This window comes from Squalius cephalus, assembly GCF_949319135.1.
Source record: "Squalius cephalus genome assembly, chromosome: 22".
NCBI lineage: Eukaryota > Metazoa > Chordata > Actinopteri > Cypriniformes > Leuciscidae > Squalius > Squalius cephalus.
In genome coordinates this window covers 17471217-17488679 of record NC_137143.1, presented here as the reverse complement: position 1 = coordinate 17488679, position 17463 = coordinate 17471217, and the positions used below count along the sequence as shown (strand labels likewise).

The following is a 17463-nucleotide window of genomic DNA, read 5'->3' as shown; positions in this document are numbered from 1 at the left end:
ACTTTGCAACTACATGTCAACTTACTCTTATCCCAACCACACCAGTCTACTAACACTCTAATGACAGTTAGTAGACATGTAGGTGCAACTTAACTTATAGTCAACAAAATGGTAAAGGGACCATCAAAATAAAATGAAACCTTCATTTTATATAATTTTTTTTTTTTTTTTTTTTTTCTCTTTAAGCCTATTATAATGCAAAAATAATATATGCTGTATAGAAGTTTACCCTGCTGTAGTTCACATCTGTGCCCCAATCTCAGAAAAGTGAAAAGGTTCTAAAGAAGAAATGAAAAGCATTCACGAGCAGAACACAACAAAATCAAATAGAGTAGTTATTAATAAAGAATAAAGACATTTTGAATGCTTTTGGTTAGATGTTTGTCATAAACAGAATATAACAGAACAAAAAAAATTAGAATAGAACTGTGCAAATTGAATAGAATACAGTAGAAAAGAATAAATAAGAAACAACTGCAATCACAAGCATTTAGAAAAAAGAAAACAATCAAATTAAAAATAGAATTTAGTAGAACTATTTAGAACTTAAAGGGATACTCCACTTTTTTTGGAAATAGGCTCATTTTACAACTCCCCCAGAGTTAAACAGTTGAGTTTTGCCATTTTCGAATCCATTCAGCAGAACTCCGGGTCTGGCGGTACCACTTTTAGCATAGCTTAGCATAGATCATTGAATCGGACAAGACCATTAGCATCTCTCTCAAAAAAATGACCAAAGAGTTTAGATATTTTTCCTATTTAAAACTTGACTCTTCAAGGCCGACGGAAAATGTAAAGTTGCGATTTTCTAGGCTGATATGGCTAGAAACTATACTCTCATTCCTGCGTAATAATCAAGAAACTTTGCTTCCGTACCATGAGTCCAGCAGGCGTAATGATATGACGCATTGCCTGAAAATAGTCCCCAGCTCAGTAACTTCCAACGTGACCGGGACTAAGTTTGTCTAACCTATTAGACCTATTTTCAGCCTATTTCCAAAAAAAGTGGAGTATCCCTTTAAGAACCACCGGAAATAAAAAAAGTTCACATACAGAATAGAATAACACTAATTAGAATGGAATAGAATACAATAGAATTATGAAAAACATATATTCAAAGGTTTTAAGGAATACATTGCACTTCCAAGTCCCAAATGTTTTTTAAAGCGATGACATTGAAGTACATTAACATATTCATTCTTTCATTTTGATTGTTTAAAGGTGTACTCAGTGTTTTTTTTTTTTGTTTTTTTTTTCAAAAGTTTAGTTACTGTTACCATTGCAGAAATTATGAATTTAAACTTATTACTCAATTACTATACATTTCAATACAACTTTTGAATGGGGATAAATTACTGAGTGTACCTTTAATTCTTTGGTTTCAATGTACTTTTGTACAGTTTTGTTCCTGTGAGGGTGTCTGGGCATTTTTACCTGTCTGAGTAAGAGCGCACCATTGTGATGCCCAACACAAAGTACATCATGGCAGAGCAAAGGATCATGCTGAGGCCTAAGAGAATGGCTCTGTCCTCTCCAGCCTTCAGCGCTGTCACCGTCCTCCTCTTCTCCAAAATATCATACCCACGAATCTTCTGATAAATGGTCCTGCTTAAATGACATAACATAAGAGTCCCAAGACACACAAATACACATGGATTAATGAAGACCAGGTGTGTGCTAAACCTAATATAACAAAATATTACTTAAAAAAGGTTGGAGGGCCAGAATGAATTAGGTTTGGTTCAGAAACTTAGCCCACGACACAGATACGTGCTACTGTCCTATTACATGTGCATATTTAGTTCCTTTCCAAATATTTAGCTCATGATTTTTTAATCATATTTTGACAGCAGGTCATATTGCTTTTGAAGATTATGCATGGTTGTGAAGGCAAGCTGTCTAACCTGTCTATCTTTATCAGTGACCTTTTGATAATTACTGTGAGTACAGTGGTCAAAAGCATTACAAAGTCATATTAACCCACTTCCTGTCATTAGTTTACGACAGATTAGTTTGATTATTAAAATGTATGTTTTCTGACACTAAATTAAACCGCTAAATCAGTGCAAAACAGAAGTTAGATGTAATAAAAACTGCAAATAATGGTGAGTGAATTTCTTTGCATTAAATAAACTATGATGTATTTGTTCTAAATGAGAGTAATTTTTATTCAGAAAACATTGCACATTTTCTAGGGATGCAATTGTTGGCCGATATTAGTTGTTGTTTAATAAATTGTTGCTGTTGATGTAAATGAATCAGTCACTATTGGATATTTAACTGTGCATGTTCATTTTTTAATGTTTTTTTTTTTCATTTATATTGCTTTTGTAACTACATCCATTATTCACTTATAGTTAATATTTAAGTAACACTTGTAGCATTTTAAACAATTGACTTTAGGTTTTAGTTTTATTTTTTAACTTTTTTTAGAATACATTTTTAGATCAGCCATTTCTCAGTTATCGGCTGTAGTATGAAAGAATTTAATATCTACACAATTTAAGTAAATACAATTGTTTATTTATAATATAATATACATTTATAATCAGTTTTTTCTAATTATTTTCCTAATTGTTTCACTCTGTACTTAAAATCAACATGAAATCAAACATGCAGCATCCTCATTTAGACTCTAGGTAATTAAAGGTTAGCATAGTGTTGTCACATGTGGTTCAGTTAGTTAGTCGAGTCATTGTATTTTACCTTCTCTCACTTCCAGATCCTTGAGCTCCTTTGCTTCCAGCCCACAGAAACATTCTCCCAGCTATTCCACTGTGTGCAGCTCTCTCTGAAGCACTCGCAAAAGACTGCAGGGACGACCTGACAGAAAAACACACTCTTAGTTGACCATGTGCTTCCCTCCACACCGGTTCGTCTGCACACTGTTCCTGAACGAAAAGCTGGGTCTTATATTTATAACACAGCCTTCAGAGAATGTTCTGGCTTCCCCACTGAGTTTCAGCTCCTCACAGGTTGGTGAAATTTTACAACTGCAGTATTAAACCAATGGCTCCATGGTTGTTGATAAACATAGTAAGTCCAAATAGAGGAAAAGTAAGTTTCTAGAATCCTCAGCATCGGAATAAGTCCGTCTCACATGGTTAGAACCAGTTCTCCATAAAAATAACTCACACCAGGCATTGAACTAAGCATCTTCTCCTTCATTTCCTGCCTGTTGTTTTGTTATTGACTATTCATGGGCTATAATAATGAGAGTAGTGAGCAAGGAGAGGAGGACCATTCACGGCATTGATCCCTTCCTCCTGCCATGGTTGAGAGAGTGAGTGAGAGAGAGAGGAAAGGGAGAGGCAGTGGCGTTCAAAGCCGCCTCCTCCCTTGCACTCTGTTGATGATTGGTGTTGATGGAGAGTCCTGTAGCATCAAGGTGACACAGGTGTTTTGGGCCACACGTTTGTGACTGACTGACTGCACACTCCTGCCCTCATATGCTATCCAGTACATGGCTCATGTGTGTCGTTGAATGTACCCAGAGTCTAACAAGCGTTTAACTGGAAATATAAATGTGATTCGAAGAGCTGATGTTATAGTCCAGCACAGCTTGGGATTGTGGGATATTGAGCTAGTCACTATTTATTTTTAAGCATTAAAGTGTTAATTCACTCAAAAGATCAGATTATGTTTCCTCAGCCTCATGTTGTTCCAAACCCATATGTGAATTGTTTTGGAACACAAGGAGAGTTTCACTGTATGACTGTTTTTACTGTATTTTTGATCGAATACATGCAGCCTTTGAAAGCATTATATATGAGTGCAGCTGCTTGACAATTCTTCAGGGTCTTACATTTTGGACAACTTATTCTTTAAAATCATCAATTGCGCAAAAAGCAAAACTTCTTTTACTTTTTTGCTTACTGTGTTCATGTTGTTTTGCAAAACAGTTTTACTTGCAAATAAAATAATGAAATAAATTGAAGTGAGATATAAAAATAATAGTAATATATTTTCATAACATTTCGTCTAGGCTAATTATTTATCATATAAGTGCTTAGTGAAATATTACAGTGAAGGCAGTGCATGAAGTGTGCTTTGCACTGTACAGTACTAGCCAGTATTTTAGGGAACAGTGAAATAGTCTAGTTTTCTATTATGAGGATTTATTTACTTTGTCAATATTGTGACCACATTAGTGTGATCAAATTATTTAAAAATAAAACATTTGAAACTACACTTAGCCTAATAATTCACTGATGTATTTCAACAGGTCACGCAAGCACATTAAAACATTTACTTTGTAAATTAATTAAGAAATTGACCACGTTTTACTGAATCGTTCCTTTGTAGCCTACTAAAACATGAGAATGTCAAAACTTACCATGTCAAACCAAATTGTAGTACCACGGTAAATTGTGGTATGTTTTATTAGCGCTCAGCTTGACTGACTGAGCAATTTCCACTCTCTGCCTGACCTGCCCTCAAAGGTGCACTGCAACATTTTATCTCAAATGAAAGTCTGAAAAGCAAGAGTGAGCAAATCTCTGCCCTGCAGTGGAGAGCTGTAAACGTCAATGATGGGAATATGCCACATATCATATTTGTGCATGTTGACTCTCTTTCCTATGCTGAGTGAGGCGGCTCACAGGATGATGAACTAGATATGAGACTGAGGTAGACAGGAAACACTGACCCAAGGAAACCCATTGTCCCCACCTCACCCAATAAAACACCTGCCAAAAAATCCCAGGGCAAAATGGCACTAGGAGAACCACACACAGTATTTTTCATATGGCTGTCTTTAAAAAGCTTGGTATGTCCTGGACAGTTGTTGGGATTTGCCCTTCCGGTCACCTTAGCTGGGTAAATAACGCCTTACAGGGGCCTTTTTTGTTGCAAAAAACACAGACATCTGGCATTCACCCAAAACAGCTGGAATGTTCATCCAATGTGTCCACGCATGATGGGATTTACTAAACCCATATCATCGCTGCAGTGATTTATGAGGCATTGTTGATACTCTACATTAGTTTGGTTGGAATAAAATCATGAAGAACAGGGATTTTTCAGTATGTTGATAATAGTTTACCGATTTTCAAAACATAAGTTTGTCTAGTAACAAACTACTATCAATAGCAATGTAGCATTTTTTTATTTTTTTATTTTTTATTTTTTTTATTGTATGTGGAGTTTCACAGACAAACAAGCTAAAGAAATAATCTAACAGGTTCTTATGCTATAGTGAATCTGTTTGCTCAGAGAATGATTTACTGATTTCCCGAAGTCCCTGCTGCTTTTTATTGATCTTTTTTGCAGCGCAATATTTAGTCAAACACTGCTATTTATGACTGTTTTCAACTGTTTCATTGAATTTTAGTTGTGTTTTTAGGAATCTGTTTATTCACTGAATCAAGCATTAGCGCTTTATAGCAAAATATTAGTTAAACATTGCTATTTGTAACTGTTTTAATCTCAATTAAAATAGATTAATCTTTTTTTTTTGTCATTTATAAATTGGTTCGTTAGTGAATCAGTGAAATGAGAAAAATGATTCACTGAATCAGGTGCCATTGCAGCTTTTAGTGTTTTTTGTAGCAAAAATATTTAGTTAGTTGCTTTTTTTTTTTTTTTTTACTGTTTTCATCTCAATTAAATTGTTTACAAGAATTATTCTAGTTTTTTTAGTTGGTTCACTAATGAAGCAGTTTGTTCAGAAAGTGATTCACTGATTCAGGTGCCTTTGAAGAATTAAGTTTTATAGCAAAAAAAAAAGATTTAGTTAAACACTGCTATTTATTACTGCTTTTCATCTCCGTTATATTTAGTTTACAAACATAATTGTAGGGCTGTCCCCGACTATGGATTTTCATAGTCGAATCAGAATCGTCATGTCTTGCCTATAGTCGACTAATAGTCGAATCATGTGTGTGGGGGTGGGGGTGGGGCTGGGGGCGGGGCTTTAACATAATGTATAAAAACATTTTTGATCAATAAAACTAAGAAATAACATAAATAACTCCAGAAAGGCCACACTGCAGATTTGCATTTCACATGCAAATCAAATTAAATCGGCTAAATTACCTGTGCGAGCAGGCCAGCCTACAGCACAACATCGATGCACCGAAAAAATAAACAATTAATTTACTAAATTAAATTAGAACAGAATATACCTTTCTAATAAATAAAAATACAAAACGAAATAAATCAGAATCAAGTCACAGGATGAGGAGCAAATGTGTGCAAAATGCCTAAAGTGCAGGGGAACATATATTCAAAACACAAGCCACAAATAGTTAGATTAGATAACCCTGACAGATTAATAAATAAAATAAAAATAAAGAAATTATTAAAATAACGATAGTAGCCAGAATTTTCAACTTTGTCTTTTTAACTGCAGAAACAACAATAAATGCTAAACTGGAGAGGCAGTCTTTTAAATGTTCACAGCATCCAAAAATAAAATTAGAACCGGCTGAAAAGTTTTGAAATCACTTGTACCTGATCGAGAGAACAAATCCAGTCTTTCACTCTGTCTGTCCGTTGGAGTCTTTTCAAATTGTGCGCGCGGATAAAATACATTCTAACGTGAAACCCAGTCTATGCGTGAAACATGTTAACGTTGGCCGGCAGAAGTGCGATCATGGTTTTCCTGATGCTAAATCCAGCCTTGGAGAATATCCTTTCTGATGGGTGTACATCCACACTTTAGATTTTCTTATCCCAGACATTGTTAAAGATTTAAATCCTTGCCGCCAAGACGCTCCTCTGTCGTCACGGATTGAAAGTGAAACTTAAATCTGTCACGGGGTGTTTGGATTTATTCACGCACGTTAAAAAATATTTATTAAAAGCTTCTTTCTTTGCACATTTTTATATAGGCCTACAGCATTATCATAATAGGCTGAATATTAACGTATTGACAGAAAACCGTTAGTTGATGTGAAATCAGACATTGAGCGCCCTCATATAGCCAAAGTGGCATGATCCTCGTTTCATAACACCTCTGCGAAGATTCAACCGTGAGATCGGTAGTCGAATCAGGCTCCTCCTATCGAAGCATCGAATCTTCGACCATTTGGGGTCACCCCTACATAATTGTAGTTTTTTAGTAGTTATTTATTAATTGGTTTTTGATAATGTATTAGCTTAGATTAGAATCACTTATTCAAGTCCGTGCGACACATTTAAGGATTTTTATATTTTATGAGATGATATTTTTAAGCCATTTAGCATGGTAGAGCAATATGTGAATGTGTTGTTTGAGGGTGGGCTGCTCCTCTGTCTTTAGCTAAATGACATGCTAATGCTGCCTGGCTTCTGGAGGCCTGACACATGAAAATGAAAAATAATTATTGCTCTTTCACTTCACAACTGCTTGGATGAAGCCCAGGTGTCTCAGTGCTAAACAACTACAACTAAAACCAGAATTGAAGCACTTTATTCAATTGCTTTCTTCCATTTTATAGCAAACATTTGACATTTTACAAATGCGTTTCAAACAGTTATTTCTAAGTCTTTAAGATGGTATAGGACGTAATTTCCTTCATTAGCATTAAGAGAATGAGCGTTACTGTCCAAGTTGCTTTTGTGTGTGTTGTGTATCATTCTCCATGTTGCATTCATTAGCAATATGATCTCTGTTCACCCTTGTTATTTAACACACAATTACACACCTAATGTTGCATGAAATTATGGCTCTAATGACAAAAACAGAGGTAAACTCCAAAGGACGACGTCACCGATAAGGTTAAAGACAAGCTAAATTAAATGTTCAGAGCTGACTGAAACAATGTGTCAGTCATCAAGCCCATGTAGATATGCCATCATTTGTTAAATTAAGATCGTAAACTATGGTAAACTAATGTATTTCACCTGGATTACAAGGTATGAAATGATATCAAGCTAAATGTGTATTTGTATAAACTGTGTGTGGAGTGACAGGATCATCTAAATTCCTTTTATACACCTCTCTGGAATACTCTTCTGATTGCGACATTCAGCAGTGTAATATTTCCAAATATGCACCTTAAAGGTATAGTGGAGGATCTTTCCGAATTTTAGATAATACCCGCCCTCTCCACTTTTTGAATAAGTTTGATTGATTCACCATAATGATTGACAATTAGGAGGACCAATAGTATAGGTGATCCACCCGGAAGTAAAAAAATCCTCCATTATACCTTTAATTCATGGCTTTCCTGTAGCTCAAACAGTAGAGCGTTGGCGCTTGCAACGCCAAGGTCATGGGTTCAATTCCCAGGGAAAGCAAGAACTGAAAAGAATGTAAATGTGTACCTTGAAATGCAATATAATATAAGTTGCTTTGGATAAAAGCTTCTGCCAAATGCGTACATGTTAATGTAAACATTCATGCAGACAACTGAAACTGGCTCATTTCTCTCATATCACACTGCCAACTCACTCTCTCGTTTCATATAAACGCAGCTGGTGCCTTCTTGCGTCTCAGATATCGATTGCTGGACTGAAGTATTATATTACTGTAATATTACCGCAATTTTCTTGTTGCTTGGCAGATTTGTATGGGTCCTGATCACGCTTATTGGGGTTATTTTTTGCAATAATGACTTGACTTATATTATAAAATACAATCAAATGTATTTTAATGGTGCATTCTGGGAGGGATCAAACACATTTTAAAGTTAGCAAATCAGTCACATTCTTTTGTGTTGATGTTTAGAAACTTAATTGGGTTGAAGGATTGCGACCCAAACATGTCAAAAAATCACGGCTGGTTAATCATTGGCCATTTACAGGGTCGGATAGATCTCTGTTTGTGCTGAAAACTCCATTCAGTTATTGTTTCAGATCTTGACAACTGTTTAAGCTAATTTACTGCTCTCATCAAGCAAACATAATTATCTTTTAATGGAGCATTTTCAGGTCTATTACTCTAATGAGATTTTTATTTTGGAATGTTTCAGTGCTGCTGGCCAGAATTCGAATGTTGGAGTATAAATATGCTTTACTTTGCACAGCAGATGCGAATGCATGCAGACAAACTGGAGAGATAGTCAGGGATGGCGACGAGTGATTGATGAAGCCAACTAATAAATGAGCAACATCACGTTAGTCTTCAAACTGTGTAAGTTTATGACATAAATATGTGAACTGAATCCAAAAAACCTAGGCTTTATGGAAACAAATAAAACAAGATTTGGTGACTATCCAAAGCACCCAAGTCTATTTATAAAGCTGAATGAATAATTTATTACATGTAAATGGCTCCTGAGGAAATTCCCTCACCATTTACATTAAGAACTACCAGGGATATAAAGATGTTTTATATGGGGTCAATAAAACTGTTCAGGGGTAAATAAGGTTTATTTGGAGAGTGCCTTTCTCGGAAATTAGTATTGGATCTTCTGGCATGACACATCGCATAATTGTACTGGATAACGGCCACAGTTGTAGTTTTAATTGTACATTCAACCCTCATCATAGATCGTCAGAGAAAATAAAATCCCAGAGCTTCAAGTCTAATAAAGAGTTCCAGAAATTGACTCTGTAGATATTCATGCTGATTGTCTTGGAGAGACAGTGAATATGATTTGGATGTCTCTATGCAATTGCTGTATTAAGCATCCAAAATGAACACCCATCAATGCCAAACGGGAGTTAAATTTGACGTGGCAAGTGAATAAATCTATTATCAACCAGTTGGCTGGAAACTTTAAGTGAATGACTAATGGGGAGTCGATTCATCAACTCTTTAACTCTTTCCCCACTATTGACTGAATTTTCTGGCTTTCTGTGTTTTCACTGTAATATGGTAGGGGGCGCTATTAGGCATCTTCTGAAAGATTACTGAAGAATCTCCTGATCAAAACACATGCGAAGAAGATGCCGAAACAAGCAATACCATAGGCAATCATATGCATATGTAAAATAACGTGATCACCAACATTAAACAGCATATAAATCAAAACTGCCTAATATTACTGAATGAAATGTCGACCCAGAACGAGCTATAGAACTGTGAAGCTTTGAGGGTGTTGATCTACTCCATCTATGTTTTGATCATCATACTGAGTCTGATATGGATGTAGTCTTTGACAAAAACGTCATTTTCTCAGCTTTTTGCTCAATGTTGCTTTATATATATATATATATATATATATATATATATATATATATATATATATATATATATATATATATATATATATATATATATATATACATATATACATATATACATATATATATATATATATATATACATTAGCATGTTCAGATATTCATACAACAAAATATTCTGGGGGCCATGAAATTTTTTGTGAAAATGATCAAAAACGCCGGTGGTGGCTGGCAACTTTTTTTTAAAACACTGGCGGGGAAAGAGTTAATAGCCCTAGTGTCATCACAGTCAGTGAAAAGGGTCCGTTTACTGCATGAAAACACAATGCACAGTCTAAATAGGAGGTGCCACTTAAGTCATTAAATGGCCAACAGTAAGGCTCATACAGTAGAATATTTCTCCACTGATAGGGAACAAGTCAGTTCAATGCACTTTTCAGTTTTAGGTGTGTTAGCGTTGACATTTGAACAAGCCTTGTGTATGAACAGGGTGCGTATCCTGAAGACTTTGGTGTTAGAAGGTCAGCGTCTCTTTCAAGGCTCCACAGCAGCTGGAGTCTGACATCACCACAGCAATACAGAGACATGCTTCACATTTTACTGTGTGAAATTTACAGCCATCGCCGCCACAATTAGCTTTAAAAGTATGAGTGGGAAGAAGGAGGGGGGTCTGGAATCCGGTGCCGGTGGGCGTGTTTGACGAGCGAGTTCTGCTGAACTCTCTGTTGGGTTGTAAATATTGGTTGAGAAGTGTGGTTGAGGTTGAAAGAACAAAATAGAAACGGTGTCTTCACTTGGGTTCATTGTTATTGTGTGTCACAACAGGGCAAATGGGTCATTTGCAGAGCTGCGTGTTGAAAAGATGGTGTCTAGATGATAACATTTATTACCCCAGTAAACACATCCAAGTAACTGCCTTACTCACTTCAGGAACGTGGTATTTCAAGTGTGACACCAGCTGGATGCTATTTTAGGATCCTGATTCAAGAAGAGCAGAATTTAGATGAACATTGTGATAAGTGTAATTATTTGAACATGCCTTTTATTAAGGAGGTCCTTAAATATATTTACAGATCTTTAAATAATTTTACCAACATGGACCCAGAGTTAAACACAGATGTTCAACTTTCTATTGTTGGCCAAAACTAGATTGTAGATTTATTGCCAAGTGATATTAGAGTTTATCGGTCAATATTGGATATATATATATTTTTTGTTTCAAAGTGATTATCTATTGTTTATACTGTACGCTTATAATGTTGCTATGCATTTAATGAATTACTGAATCCCAATTATTGACCTTTTTCTAATAATTAATGCTTAAGGTTTTAAATTTCCTTTTTTACATTCACTTTTTGAATCAAATGTTATAATTATAATATTTTTTAATTTGATTATTTACTTGGTTATATATTTTAACATACACCATTGTTTTGTCACGTTTAAGGCAATGATGAAGCAAAATCTTTTAATCCAAATAAACAACACAATTCAGGAAGTGATAGCGTAACAGCTTGTACTAAAATATACAAGACAATACCCGACAGAGAGCAGAACCAAACTCAGGACTTTAAATACGCTGGGGAGGCTAATCAACAGAAAACTGAAACAGGTGCTTAACTTAATCCGTAACCAAAGGAACTAACAAGGGACTACAGGCAGGGAAAACCAAATCTAAGGGGCCATTTACATTACACCATTTTCAACTAAAAACGGAAAATTTTTATGGGTTTTGGTCAGTTATTTACATGACAACAATGTTTTGGGGGCCTGAAAACGCAGTGTAAAGTACAAAAACACGAATTTGTGAAAACGGTGATGTGCATTACGTGTTCAGTCTATAGTCACATAGTTTCTTTAGAAAGTGACATCGCCATCTACTTGCCTGGCAGCATAATACAGCGTTTTTAGTAGTTTTCGCAGATCCATGTGAACAGGGATCATTTTGACAACGTTGTTGTCTGTAGGCGAAAAAACACAAAGGAAAAACTTTTCAGTTTTTAGTATATTGTTGTCGTGTAAACGTACCATAAAACACCAACAAACTGAAAATTAACCTGACACAAATGTTAGGGGTCAGTAAGATTTATAAAAAAAAAAAAAAAAAAAAATTTTTTATATATATATATATATATATATATATATATATATATATATATATATATATATATATATATATATATATATATATATATATATATATATATATATATATATATATATATATATATATATATATATATACTGTTTTTCAGCAAGGATGCATTAATAAATCAAAAGTAACCATAAACACTTTTATACTTTTGTTTCAAAATAAATAAATAATCCTTTTTCAAATGGCTGCTAAAAATTCAGCTTTGCCATCAGAAATAAATTACATTTTAAAATATATATTTAAATAGAAAACAGATTATTTTAAATTATAATAATATACCACAATATTACTGTTTTTTGTTTTTTGTTTTTTTTCATCAAATGAATGCAGCCTTGGTGAGCATAAGATACTTCTTAAAAAAATAATAATAATAATTGAATCTTAACCGACATCAAACTTCAAAACGGAAAAATGGCCCAAAAGAGTTTTGCAATGATCAGAGAGTCTGTTCGACTGGTCAGCTCAGTCTTGCTACATATTTGAAATCTTTGCTATTTTTAAAAAAAAGGCTTTGTCTTTTTTTGTAGAAAAACCATCGCTCTTTCCTATGAGTGATTTATGCTAAGTTCTTAAATGCACAATGTTCTCACATTATCTCTCACACCTTAAGTGTGTTAATAGATGAATCAATGGATGAATCAATTCTCTCATACAGAATTTGCACATCACGAAGAAACGATGGTGCCCATGTTGTACATTGTATTTTATTCCGATCTCCCTGCTTGCTTAGCAAATAAAATTCATCATAGATGACTACATCACACTCTACCTACCACCAAAGACATCAGCTTCAGGTCAGGTTGCAAATATTTGCTCAGCATTGAGCGAGTGGGCACCAAAGCTAATTTCCTTTTTCCACATCAAGACTATAAATCCTTCGTCTGTATTTCAAGCTGTTTGTCTGCTGCGCTGCGTTTAGAAATACCTGAAATCACAAAGGCTTCCCCGGCAGGTATGACAACCGTCGCATTCAGCATCAGCCATAACATGAGGCCAGTCATGTGCCAGTAGATTATTTAACAAAGCAGACTGACTGGCCGTGAGAGATTGACATGCCACTCAGGGAGAGCGCAGCCCGTCCGTTTGTCAATACCATTTCGAGTGAGAAAGCGGAGTGCTCTCGACAGCAGCCATCAATTGGTGAATGTAAAACTTGCTGTTTTCCTCTAGCTCTGCCACTGGTCAGAGATCCAGTCAGCAGACTGTTAATCACACTCACTCAAGCCCCAGCCGCAGGGTAATGACACCTAAACAACAGGGATAAATCAAGAGCACAGGAAACAAGTCATGCTGCTAAATTTGAACAAAACCAGGAACCGATAGGACATCTGTTTTACTGTTTGCACTCCATTACAGTGGTACACTCAGATGTGATTGTAACATTAATGCAAACATTATTACTTGGACTGTGAATGAAGTAATATGCTGATTAAGTAATCAGTTTAATCATTACTAATTGAATAATTCATAACTCATATCAATATTTGTTCTGAAATGCTTCAAAAAGAATAGATGTTGCAAAAAGCTTGTGCTTTATTCATTTATTTGTTTGTGTATGTATATGTGTGTATACTGCCGTTCACAATTTTGGTGTTGGTAAGATTTAATTTTATTTCAAGTTGGCATTTATTTGATCAAAAATACAGTAAAAACAGTAATATTCTGAAATGTTATTACAAATAAAAATAACTGCTTTCTACTGTTTTAATTTATTTTGAAATGTAATTACAATTTAATTTAATTGTAATTTATTCCTGTGATGGCAAAGCTTATTTTTCAGCATCATTAGAATATGCTTTTTGGTGCTCAAGAAACATTTCTTATTATTATCAATGTTATTATCATAAACAGTTGTGCTGATTAATATTTTTGGAAGAGTAGAAAGTTCTAAAGAGCAGTATCTATTTGTAGCAGTTCGAAAGTCTTTAAATAGATCAAAAGTTGAAAAAAAAAAAAAAACTTACTTGCCTCAAACTTTTGAATGTTCTGGTATATGTGTGTATAGACAATTAACACAATTATTAGAGAATTTTTATATAGTCCAGAGAGCATTTTTGATCTAAATACGTTATTTTATGCATTATGATGTTTGCAGATGCAGAGTTTTATTTATAATTAATACTAAATGAACATGTTAAAGGCAGGGTAGGTAGGTTTTTTTCAAAAAAAAACTTTTTCCCAAATTTGTTTAAACTGTCTTTATATACCAATACATAATTAAAATGTAAGTACTCTGAAAAGGAGAGTATAAAAATCGAGTGTCTGTAGTCCTCTCAGGGCTGCAATAAACACAGCTACTTATTTCCATTCGGAACGAATGAAATGATTAACTGGGCAACTGTCACTCTCCCTCGCTACCATGGCTACCACCCCTGCTGCTACAGGAGCTGCCCACATGCGCGCACGGAAGAATCACAATTATGGCAGAGAAAGAGCAGTCAAAATTCCCAGTACCTGCATATACAGTCAGCGAAGGCAAACAAGGCAAAAAAAGGAAGACAGTATTCGAAAAGGCTATGACCAAAAAGTCTTTGGATAAAGCAGACGAGAGTCAATATCGGCCAACAGTGCTTTCATCATGGAAGCTCTTACATGCAAAACACCGTATATGTTATGAATCTTACACGAAATTCACCTTCATCACAGTGTAACTGATGGTAATGGGAAAACGTGTATCAATGCAACCTGTTTTTAGCTTTGCCTTATGTTACTAGCTCGTTACCGAATCAAACTCAATATATTTTAAACTTTACCAGTATCGATATGCTAGCTTGATAGTGAGTACTAACAGCCATGTTAGTTGTTTATATTCATAATGATAAAGTTAGGTATTTTATTACATGTGATTCTGACATGATGTTACTACATGCACTGCGCTTCTCTCAGCGCTGGCAAACGCGTCCTCCAGGCTGAGCGGTCGGCATCGCGCGTTCATGTGTTTTGGGGGAGTGGCTTTGGAAGGAGCCCAGAAGGGAGGGGGTGGGAGTGAATGGAATAAGTAGTTGTGTTTATTGCAGCCCTGAGAGGACTACAGACACTCGATTTATATACTCTCTTTTTCAGAATACTTGCATTTTAATTATGTATTGGTATATAAAGACAGTTTAAACAAATTTGGGAAAAAGTTTTTTAGAAAAAACCTGCCTACCCTGCCTTTAAATTGACAACCAAAATATTTGTTCATTTGATCAAGAATTATGTTGGTCATTTACTCGCTTGCTCCATGTAAAATATACATATTACTTTTATCTAAAATACTGAGTGCACCTTTCAGTTAACAGGTTTCAGAGATTTGATTGTCTGATTTGATACGTGTCAGAACACATGCTGATTAATGCAATCAGAGTTCGCCTACAGTCAAAAAACATATTTATCCACTAATTGCTTTTTTTCTGAACAATCAAGCTAAAGTCTAAAATAGAATCATCACATTTAACTTTCTACAGCTTTTCAAAGTCTTGCATTAGTTACAGAAACATTGTGTGTACAGAACTTTTGTACATGTAGCTGCCAAAACCCCAATGTTATCTTAAAATGAGAATCCAACTCTTCTCTGCTGTAGTGGATGTCCTGTTTGTCCTCTGGCCCTATTTGGACTTTAGAGAGTTTTTATAATGTAAAAGCTGGTTTAGTGAGACCAATCCTTTAGATCAGCCATTAAATGACAGTGCAAAACCGAAAAAGAGAGAGTTCACCCTAAAATTTTTAATTCTTTCATATCCCTCACTTTGTTCCAAACTTGAATGACGTTCTTTCTTTCTATAGAAAACAAAATATACTTTGAAGAATGTCTGAGCTGCTCTTTTTGGGGCTGTTACTGTCCAAAAATGACCAAAAAAAGCACCATAAAAGCCATTTATGTGACTTGGGTGCTATATTCCAAATTTTCTAAATATAATGAAGAAAAGACTGAAATGGCAGAAGTAGCCTATTTACTCACTGAACATCCCAAACCATATGGTGCCTTTTTGAGCTTAAAAGTCCTGGGTCAAAATATGCTTTCATTTCATTGAAAAGAAAACTTTTCCCAACAGGTTTGGAATGGCACAAGGGTGAGTAAATGATGACAGAATTGTCATTTTGGAGTGCACCATTCCTTTAAGTAAAATTGTAACATTCCCTACAATACGCATCTCTTTATTGCCAGGTATGTTTTACTGTACATTCATTAAAAAAACAAAAACATGCTAAATTGTGGTCTAACAGACTAACATCAACACAATACAGTTACTCCCTTACAATACTGTTCAATATGTCTGCACAACGGCCCAAAAGAGAGATGCCAATGTGTAAAAACCTTGTGTAAACAACCATGAGCTTATGTCAAAACACACAAAAGGTTCATAACCCCTTCTGAATTATTGTCGCAGCCACACGTATGAACAAAAAACACTCCATAACATCACCAACTCATTGTTTCACATCAGCCAACCGGACTGTATTACGTTACGTAACAACCCTGTTTATTTTAGCAGTCACTCTTCATTCAAAAACATTTCGACCCCAGTAAAGGTCACTTCATTGCATCGGGTGAAGGTAACCTTGCAGCCATCTGTTATTAAAAAAATTCTCCTCATGTCTGGACAAACACCGGCAGGCGAAAAGTGCATACGTTGTAAAGAATGCTCATCTGCTTTGTGCAGGTTGTAGGGTGCGTTTCTAGGGGACCAGAAACACCCGGCTCCCGCAGATCATGTAACCTAAGATGAATAAATGAGCCTGTGCACTTGCTGTCTCATAAGAACCCAGAGGATTTCTAGGAAGTCATATGTTATGTGTCATGCTGGGCTTTCTGGTGCTGTCAGAATCTGGAAACTTCCAGCTATACATGCTGCAAAGAGTAGTGTGTCGATGCCTAATGGACCTCTACTGACAAGTCCTGGCTGGGTCAGGTGGAAATTTCTGACTGAGTACACACTTAGCTTTTTATGTTCCAACATTTTGGCCCAAGGTCAAAATAATTATAGCATTCTGTTGATCAATGGGTCTCCATATGAGCTTGCAAATGCACTGGGGTATGGAAAATTACACGGCTTAAAACTCAATAACAGTGCCAGCTTCAAGCAAAACAATATCGGTTGAGCTTGTGATGTTGAAAGCCCCATGTTGCATGGTCAAACAATGTAATTTGTCAAAGTTCCTTGACGTCGATGTGACTGTAGAAAATAACCTTGAGTTAACTTTTTTTTAACCTTGTTTAGATGTTTACAGATGGACTTTATCCCCAAATGTTCCCCAAAGCAAATAAACCGACA

At 35.3% G+C, this 17463-nt stretch overlaps 1 protein-coding gene across 9 annotated transcripts in view; it reads right to left on the bottom strand.

Annotated features, from left to right (window-relative positions):
* s100p (S100 calcium binding protein P) overlaps nucleotides 1–17463 on the bottom strand; it is a 40571-nt gene that overhangs the window by 3871 nt on the left and 19237 nt on the right. For 2 of the 9 annotated variants that reach the window (XM_079856595.1, XM_079856593.1), the window contains exons 2-3: nucleotides 2707–2823; nucleotides 1435–1608 (exon numbers count right to left, since the gene is read on the bottom strand). In XM_079856595.1, coding sequence (XP_079712721.1) covers nucleotides 1435–1608; nucleotides 2707–2823 — 291 coding nt within the window. Of the gene's footprint in view, nucleotides 1–1434; nucleotides 1609–2706; nucleotides 2824–11938; nucleotides 12015–12981; nucleotides 13443–17463 lie in introns of those variants that run through there. The other 7 variants (XM_079856588.1, XM_079856592.1, XM_079856587.1 and 4 more) reach the window with 7 other exon arrangements.